The 9,705-nt window shown below is 37.3% G+C and overlaps 1 protein-coding gene across 1 annotated transcript in view; it reads left to right on the top strand.

Annotated features, from left to right (window-relative positions):
* GPHN (gephyrin) overlaps positions 1-9,705 on the top strand; it is a gene marked incomplete at its 5' end in the record, with an annotated part of 198,412 nt that overhangs the window by 145,849 nt on the left and 42,858 nt on the right. The window contains 2 exons of the mRNA XM_008936124.1: positions 2,370-2,507; positions 8,367-8,459. Coding sequence (XP_008934372.1) covers positions 2,370-2,507; positions 8,367-8,459 — 231 coding nt within the window. The remainder of the gene's footprint in view (positions 1-2,369; positions 2,508-8,366; positions 8,460-9,705) is intronic.

The raw sequence follows: 9,705 nt of genomic DNA, 5'->3' as shown, positions 1-9,705 counted from the left end.
TGCTGGTGTTAAAGCTCAGGGGGCTCCATTTTTGAGTATATATTTTCTTGGCTTCTCTTGCATAATTAATGGTTGTTACTTTGGTGTTGGAAAAAAGTTGTTGGAGGTTAGGGGGTTTCATCAGTTTTCAAAAAAACTGTTGAACCCATTTCTGAGTAGATGTTAACAGAACCTTTGACTTAAATGACATGTATTGGACACAGAGTTCTGAATCTGAAGGTAGTACTCTGGGCACCATTCAAAGCCTCTGAATTGATTCATGTTTTAAGGGTTAAAGAGGTGAAGTGTTAATTTCTGAAGCACCTAACTGAGTTTTAGGTAGCAGTAAAACAAACATTAAGGCACCTAATGGCGGTAGCATAAAAGTTGTTTGCAGTCACACAACTCCTTCAGCTTTCACTGCTATGACATATTTTTTTTCTTACATCTTCCTTCATGTTTTCCAACATTTCCTTTTAAGAAAACAGTTTTTAATTTATACAGTCTGGAAAATGTTTTTAACATATATTGTGTGGAATCTGCTGGATCTGCAAGAAATGTGGTGCTGCTAAGCTGAGTTACTTTATGCAGAGAAAGGTATGGGAAGTTTGACTGTTTCACAAACGTTTCCCTTTGGTTTTCTTCATTTTTATTAGGTGGCTAATAAAATATAGCTATAATAATGGAAAATGTAAGCTTGTTGGGGACACCCAGTAATGCAGTTTTTCCACTAGTTACAATTTTATCTTATAGTAATTTAGTATGGGTCATTTCTCCCTAACTTGGTTATGAGAAAATCATGTGTAAGAATGTGACAAGTCTTAATATAGGTAAAATATATCTCATCAGCTTTTCTGCCTTCCTCAGTATGTCAACTGCTATGTTAAGGAATGGAATTAAGTCAGTTAGAAATCATTTGTGCTTGACAAATTCACAGTGCCTGGTTTTATCATCGTGTTATCTTCTTAACACATACAAAGAGATTGTTCCTATAACTTATTCCAAATTTTTTCTTGGGTCTGGAATTAGATAGGCAGTTTTATTTGTCTCCAATTCTTCCTTTTAAAGATAGTTACTGTGTTAACAGCAAAAAATAACGAGCTATCTACTACATAGACAAGCACACCCGTGCTGAAAGTTTTGTAGATATAGAGTGATCAAGCACAACCTGAAGGAAAAACTTAAGATTGCATGACTGATTTACTATTTTTGTAGGTATTTTTTATCAGAAGACTACTTTTAAAGCAATAATCTGTTTTTTTTCCAGAATGTGAAGGCATGTGCAGCAGAAAATGGGATATTTAGGAGGCTATACTGCAAAGTAAAATCATGGCATTAAAAATTAGTTTCTATTATTTGTTGATGTTATCTTACTATAATTTAGGCTGCTTTAGGAATATCATTATATATTACATATAGAATACCATCCGTCTTGGCTCTCATAAATACCTTCTTGTTCTAGGCAAATCTATTCAAGATATTTCTACAAATGTAATTTTCTTAATCTTTTGGTTTGTTATCTGTAACTCCTGTTTATATATTCCTGCAGTTGTTCCCTTTCTTCTGTTGCTTATCTTCACTTTCAAAAGCCTTCAAAGCTTGGTGTCCCCTTGTTTACTCTCTCAGTAAATATCAAGAAATCAAACATGCTGTTGGCTCCCTTTTCAAACTACTTTTGGTGTGTTTTCTTCCCACTCATCCCTCATACTTGGGAAGAATAAGTTTCTATTGATCTATTTTATGATTTTCACTCAAATCACATATTTAAATGTCACTTTGCTGTGGTGACTACAAAATTTTGACAACGGGCAGGATGCACAGTGGCTGGGAGCATTGCCTGCTGTCCTGGCGGTCCAGTGATTTCATTGTGCTTCCCTCTGTCCTCCTTCAAAACCTTTTGAGTCCAAGCTCACTCTTGGAATTCGGAGTCACCGGGACAGTGTCCATTTTTATGTTTTATCTGTGCATTGCACATAGAATACTGAGATATGTTTGTGGAGAACAGCGTGAGTGAATCAGCCTGAGTTGACAGAGCTGAGTTAGCCTTTTGTTATCATCCTCAGAGCAAAACACTGCATCACCTTGCAGAATTTCTCTTTCTGTTTAACTGATCCTTTTATGCTCATCAAGACTTATAGTATGTTTTTCATAACAAGTAAGGATATAAACTTCTGTGAACTTTTCAACTGTAAATTGCATTTTGTTCTAAATCTCTTTGATTCTAGTTGAATACAGTGTCCTCCCAGGGTCTGACATAAATGCTCAATAGTGACAACTTATTTCATTTACCCGAAAATGCTGCATTAATTTCAGTAAGGTGGTTTAAATGAGCATCATTGTATACATCTACACATTGTAACATACATAAACATGGTGCTCTCTTGTTGCAGGTCACAGTGCTGTTGACATCACCAAGGTAGCAAGAAGACACCGCATGTCTCCATTCCCATTGACGTCTATGGACAAGGCCTTCATCACAGTTCTGGAGATGACCCCAGTGCTTGGAACAGAAATCATCAATTACAGAGGTATTTTAAGTTGGATTCTTTGTGACAATTAAGGTGGTTATTTCCTTATTTTATAACCTTCTTAAGCACTTGCTCTTTTATGTGAGGTGTCCGAGTACCTTCTCCAGGAGAAATTGCTTAAAGAAATGCCAATAATAGGAGCAGAAGTCTCCTTTCGAAGTCAGAAGTATGTTGACTGAGCTCAGTGCTGCTCCTTGAAGGAATCTCTAATGGAACTTTGATTAAATATATAAATGAATTTTATTCTGGTCTGTGTTATATTGCACAAAGCTAAAACATAGAAACCACAGTTTGCCTCAGTCATTGATTTAACACTGCACTGTAGGTGCCAAGTAGCTCCAAGTTGTATTGTGTTCATTCACTCTGTTCTCCTTCTGTGGGAGATTCTCACTAAACCATCTTTCCAATCTGAAATTAATGATCAAGTCAACGTGATTATTGATTCCAGGTCATGTGTTTCCATGTCTATATCTTTAACAGTTCATCTCAGTCTGTTTTTCCAGAACCTACTTTGCCTATTAGTCATTCCAGAATTTTCTTCTTGTCATGAACACAACAGAATTCCCTTTCTATTCTAATACTACATTTGATCCTTTTCTGAGTCCAAATAGATGTTATGTATACAACACTGAACTCCTGAAATAAAGGATAAAAGTCTGGCATGTACCTCCCTGAAAAATAACACAGCACATGTTTCTTTTGCTATAATAAGGGACTGTAGCATTATTATTCTTTTTTACATAAAAACAGTTTTGATATTTTAAACCTTTAGTGCAAAACTAAGTGCAGAAATAAGTTCTTGGATTTGGGTTGTATTGATTGTAGGGAAAAACTAGTACTGATAAGCTGTTACTTTTCTTTTTCTTTGTCCTTTATTCTATAAATGTGTCTTATTCTCTTGTCCTTCTTATTTTCATTTTTCTCCACCTATTTATCTTTTACACTTCTAGATGAAAACTTACATACTGTTTCACAACACTTGTGTTGCTGCCATTTGTTTCTGAACAGAAGCTGTGTTTTCCCTAGAAGTTAATGAAATGTGGCTAAGAATAGTCTTCTAAGTAGACAGAGTGAGCATAATCCCAGAGGCTATAAGTATGTTTATATATACATACCTATAAAAGTAATGTCACCATCTATTTCTATGTATACACCAGTTTTTGTGCAAACATTTCTATCAACAGTAGGTAGCAGCCTTTTCATATATCTGATCTGTAAAGAGAAGGTATTCTAGTATACTTAATAATTTCTTGGTTGATATTTCATGTTGCTCTTTGTGTTACTTGATTACTGACGTCAAATTCAGGGTGATTCTAAGTCTGGAACATATTAATTATTATTTCTGGCACTGTTATTCTTAAAAAAAATAATGTTCTGAGTCTGCTGAGACACTTCAGTTACGGCTGTCTTCCCTCCCATGCAAAGTAAAAGAGATTTATGGTAAGGTCATCTGCTGTATAGAGATAGTCCTGGTTTAATGGTCACATAATTGTACCAACAATGAAAATATTAACAAAGACATATTCCTTTAAATTTTTGCACTGTGGTGCAAAATTGTATCTTGCAATTTATTTTTCAACAAGTGTATACTTATTTTAGCACTGTAAGATTTCCTAATACATAGTGTGAAATTTCAGAATTGAGTTTCCTAAAGGACACATCTGTGTCTGTGATACTGGAAATTCAATTCTGTTAATCTACAGATACAAATCTCCAGGTGAAATCTCATTTTCAGAAGTTCTTAAGTGATCACCATAGTGTTATACAGATTTTTTTGTATAGACATATAAATGTATATGTTTGTGTGTGTGTGCATGCACACACATCTTAGTTTGCTGAAAGATGTTGATTTTGAAGAATGCAAGTAATTAATAAACAGTTTTTCACTTAATTACATATTCATTTCTTTTTCAGTTAATGTATTTGATAATAAATATGTAGTCTTGGCGGTCTGAATCCTAACTAATTACTCAGAAAAGCACTGTTGTGCTGCGTGTGTTTGTTGTGGTTTTGTGTCTTGAATGAAGACTGAGCTCCTGAAAATTATCTTTCAGCAGCACAATTTCTCTGTAAGGAAAGTGAAATGTTTAAAGTTCTAGGATTGCAATTAATTTACTTAACGAATTACCCAATTAAGTTTTTTTAACTTGATTTATTTGCATTGTGAAATATTACATAGTGTTCAAATCTGCTGAATGTGACTGTACAAGTAGCCAGTACAGTCCTGACTTAGTCTTTATTAAGTCAAGGCATGCTGTAACATAAGGGAGAGGATGAGTAAAGTTGTGTTTTGAAACATGACTTGGACATTTGTAAACGTATTGCTCAGTGCCTGTATAGATCATTTAGCCTCTTCCATATTAAAAAAAAAAAAAGAGACAGTCCTAAAACTTCTTACCAAAGTGGCATAAACCAAAAGCATCTGAAGGCTCTTTCCCACCTATCATCATGAATGTCTGGTATGAAGTCCCCCAGTTACCCTTTTCTTCTAGCTAAATGTAGTTACCTGCACATTGCTCCATGGGTATAGAAGGTTAAGATTTTAGAGAACATGATCATGCTCATTCTTCTGAAAAAAAGAAGCAGCAGAAGTTTAATTAATACTAAAAGTACAAAGTACAGGCAATCCACACTTTATGGGCTTAAGGCTCTGAAGGGAGCAGTTTTTCTGATCTAGTCCAAGAACCCTGTAACTTTAGTAGAGCTTGGACATTTTTTTCCACTGCTTATTCATTTTGAACTAGTTTATTATTTTGATAAAAGTACACTGAAGTGCTATCAGGACAATATTTAGAAAATGGGAGCAAAACCGTCATCTCTAGTGCAATACATGTCTCTGCTTTATCCCAGTACCAATACCCTGAGAAATCACAAGAAAGCTGGGGAGGGACTTTTTAGGATATCAGGTACTGACAGGACTAGGGGGAATGGGGCAAAGCTGGAAGTGGGCAGATTCAGGTTGGATGTGAGGAAGAAGTTCTTCACCATGAGAGGGGTGAGACCCTGGAATGGGTTGCCCAGGGAGGTGGTTGAGGCCCCATCCCTGGGGGTCTTTAAGGCCAGGCTGGATGAGGCTCTGGGCAGCCTGATCTAGTGGGAGGTGTCCCTGCTCATGGCAGAGGGGACCCTTGTGGTCCCTTCCAACCCTGACAGATTCTGATTCTGTTTTAGCAGAGGACTCAGTAGTGTTGGCTTAATGGTTGGACTTGATGATCTTAAAGGTCTCTTCCAACCTAAAGGATTCTATGGTTCTATGATTCTTCACTGAGCTGTAGCAGGAACACCAGCTAGGCTTTAGAAAACACCCAAATTTGGAAAGTGAGTTTAATGTAATTCTCCATTTTATGTTAGAATCAGAAAGCTATGGGCATCACAAGGAGCAGTTTGATGACAAAATATTTCAGAACATCTTTTGAGTTACAATTAGTCAAAATAAGGTCAAACAGTGTATTTCTAAAATAATTGCTCAAATAAAGGAGAGTACAGAGGTACTTCAGATAGTCCTTTACTTGCTGAGTTGCTTCAATTTAGATGCTTGAAGCTTCAGCAAATAATTCTTACATTTTTCTCCCTTTAATAAAATTTTGGCTGGCCATTTATCCCCTTCAAATATTGCACAGCAGAATGCCAGGAACATACTGTTCAACTTCGCTCTAATTGGTGTGATTTTGCATGCAGACAAGAAGTAAAATGGAGACACAACATGCCTGCAAAATTAGAAGCATCACTTTTGTGTGAGATTTTCTACATCTACAAACAGAGGGTGTTTTTACTAGGCCTTTGACAGCTGCCTTTTCTATTCTATAATTTAAATGTCTGTCTGCATTCTTTTTCTCAGTGCAAGTGTACAAGCTTTCCAGCTTTCTAATAACTTCTGTATTGTGTATCACACAGCGAGGCACAAATATATTAATAGCCATCACAGAGGTGCTTTTCTAGTTGGTTTAATGGGTTTTGTCAGCAATTTCATGGCAATACCTATTTCAAAAATGCAACACAAACATTTGCCTCAGGCTAAAAGTGGATACATACGGATGTGAGCACAATGTAGTTATAGCCACTATAATTAATTACTAACTGAATCATTTTGTGTTAATAAGTAAAATAAAATCTCCATTATAATACCAGTTCACTGGAGCTGAGCATCTCTAGAGCAAGTAGAATCATAGAATCCTTTAGGTTGGAAGAGACATTTAAGTTCATCAAGTCCAACCATTGAGCCATTAGTGCTCTAAAGTCCTCTGCCAAAACAGATCAGAATCTGTCAGGGTTGGAAGGGGCCACAAGGGGCACCCAGTTCCAACCCCTCTGCCATGAGCAGGGACACCTCCCACTAGATCAGGCTGCCCAGAGCCTCATCCAGCCTGGCCTTAAAGACCCCCAGGGATGGGGCCTCAACCACCTCCCTGGGCAACCCATTCCAGGGTCTCACCACTCTCATGGTGAAGAACTTCTTCCTCACATCCAGCCTGAATCTACCCACTTCCAGCTTAGCTCCATTCCCCCTAGTCCTGTTGTTACTCGATAGCCTAAAAAGTCCCTCCCCAGCTTTCTTGTAGGCCCCCCTAAGATACTGGAAGGCCACAATAAGTGGAACTCAGTGAACTTTTTTAACAAACCTGTTCATTTACCATGCAATGTTAGGTCTTCTGCCTTCCCAGCAAATCCAGAACCACATTGATTTCCCTATATGAAAACAAGAAACACACTTTATATATGTCTCTTTTTTGGCATGTCTGAAAGGTGATAGTCTATAAAGTACATACCCACGCAAATTCTCTTATCAGAATTATTTGTGCATCCTCTCATTCTTTCATACTTTCAGCTGTATGTTGCTATACTGTGCCACAACACGTTCCTAAGAGCAATGGCCTCTATTATGAGATGAGCTCCCCTTCTTCTACTCAGACATACAGGAATCAAGCCAGTCTCAGTAGTGCTGACCCATGTGCCTCTTCTCAGGCTGTCTGATCAGACGTGTAATAAATCTTCCTTCTCAGTCTCCCACTTATAAAGGGATAAGATACATATTTTCAACTGTTTCACATCATACTAAAAGAAAAGCTCATGCTGGCACCAAAAAAGCAAATAAGTAGTGCACACTTGACAGAGGGTAAAGTAATTCCTATCAATCCCTAGAGTGAGGCAGAGCCAAATTACAACTCATCAGTCATAGCTGCTAAGTGAAGGCAAAGAGTATATTTGAAACAGCCTATTAAAATATTTAGAACTCTTAACAGCGTAAATTTACATAAATAATCCTGACACTTATGTGCACTCACTCTCCATTAAGCAGAAATGCTCTCAGCTATTAGGCAAAGCTAGTCTATTGCAAAACTTCTTTGTCAGTTTATGGAAACTTGTCCATCATTACTGTTTATGTTGAGTCCTCTGGACTCAGTTTATCACCTCATAACTTTTGCACACAGGGTTCACTTTCAAAATGTTATTTTAAAAGCTTTTAAAAATGAACTTTTTTTTCCTTGAAATACAGGTAAGTATGGATTTTTAAGAAATTTCAGGAGAAAAGCTTATCTTAAAGAAACAAATAAATACTCATTTTTTTCAGTCTGATCCTATATCAGAACAATTACCTATGGGCTGGGATACTTGACATTCAGGTCTCCTGTCAACAATTTCACCGTAACTGTGAACACAGACTTACTAAACAAGTCTTTCATCAATACTTTCAGACACCAGCCTTTTTTTGTTTGTGTAGAGGCAGAAGTCAAAAACCTGAGAAATCTATTTATGTCACATACACATACATTTCATCCATCAGAGCACACTCCTATTAACTGTTTTTTTTCCCTTTCACTAGCTGTAATGACATGGAGGATGGTCTTTTCTCTTTTCTAGATGGAATGGGCCGAGTCCTTGCTCAAGACGTATATGCAAAAGATAATCTACCACCATTTCCAGCATCAGTAAAAGATGGCTACGCTGTCAGAGGTAAAGACTCACTTTCAGACAAGCAGTGTAGTGTCTGTAAAACCACTTTATAACATGTTAGCTTACCTATTTTAGGTCCAGCAGTGGTTATTTTGGTTGAGATTTGATTCAAGTCATTGCTGAAATCAGTTAGGTAGAATGCAGCTGTCCTGAAGGAGGACCATAAAGCTGAGTTGAGGTCTCTTAGGTGGATACATATGTACATGAGCAAATATACATCCATGTGTCCTCATAGACATGCATCTGCACTGCTGGTGGGTTTCTTGGAAAGATAAAAGAATTCTGGAGAGTAACAGAACATCTGTTTCTGAATGACAAGATTTGTCTTCTCCTCCTCTGTTGTAGATTTAATCAGAATTTTTTGATATTCTGTTACTTTGTTGAACTGTCACAGATCCAGCTCCCTATTTGTGAATTATTTTATGATTGTATTAGACAATTTTCAAAAGTACATATGTACTATTATGGAAGTACCTCAGAAGAAAAATCTCAGCTTTACTTTGAGAATATTTCAGTTGCTGTATATAAATAAAGTTAGTAGTGTGACTTTGCAGAGCAAGCAGTCTGTGGTTTCCCAGGAGACCTGAATCAATTCTCTACTTTGCCACTAGGTCCTGCATGAACTTGAGCAAGCTGCATCTCTGTGCATTAGTTTTTCCCTTTGTAAAGGCTAATGATATTCACCTCAGATATCTATGGGGGGAAATTAAAATGTACACGATTAAACATTATACTGTTAGTGGTTTTATTGTGGTAGGTGTTGAATCATTGTAACACTGTTGAAATTTGAACACCTGAACACAACACCCAACTTTCTTCTAGGGACATTAAAATATCTTTTTTGTTACTGGCAGCTGAAACAATGGAAAGTAACTGTCCATGAAATAGACTGTCTGAAAGTCTATTCACCCAAGCAGTGGATGTAGTCCACTTCCTCATGGATTTGATATAAAAGCAAAATTCCAGGTCTGCAAGACAAGTTTGACTGTAGCTGTCTATCATCTATGTGTGAGAGACAGGCAGAGCAAAATGACCAGTAATAGCAGCAAGGGAGAGCAGATGTAGCCAGAGAAATATAGGTCATAGAGCACTGAGAAAAGCTGAGAGGGGGAGCTCCGGGTGGAATGCTGACTGGCGAGGGCCGTGGGACAGAGCGAATGCTGTCTTGCAACCTGATTGCCAGAAGGTCAGGGAGCACAAGTACTGTCTCAGTAAACACGCAGAATGAGCAGAACGATCAGGAATG

This window comes from Merops nubicus, unplaced genomic scaffold (genome assembly GCF_000691845.1).
Source record: "Merops nubicus isolate BGI_N331 unplaced genomic scaffold, ASM69184v1 scaffold7042, whole genome shotgun sequence".
In the NCBI taxonomy this organism is placed as follows: Eukaryota; Metazoa; Chordata; class Aves; order Coraciiformes; family Meropidae; genus Merops; species Merops nubicus.
This window is presented reverse-complemented; position numbering and strand designations above follow the sequence as displayed.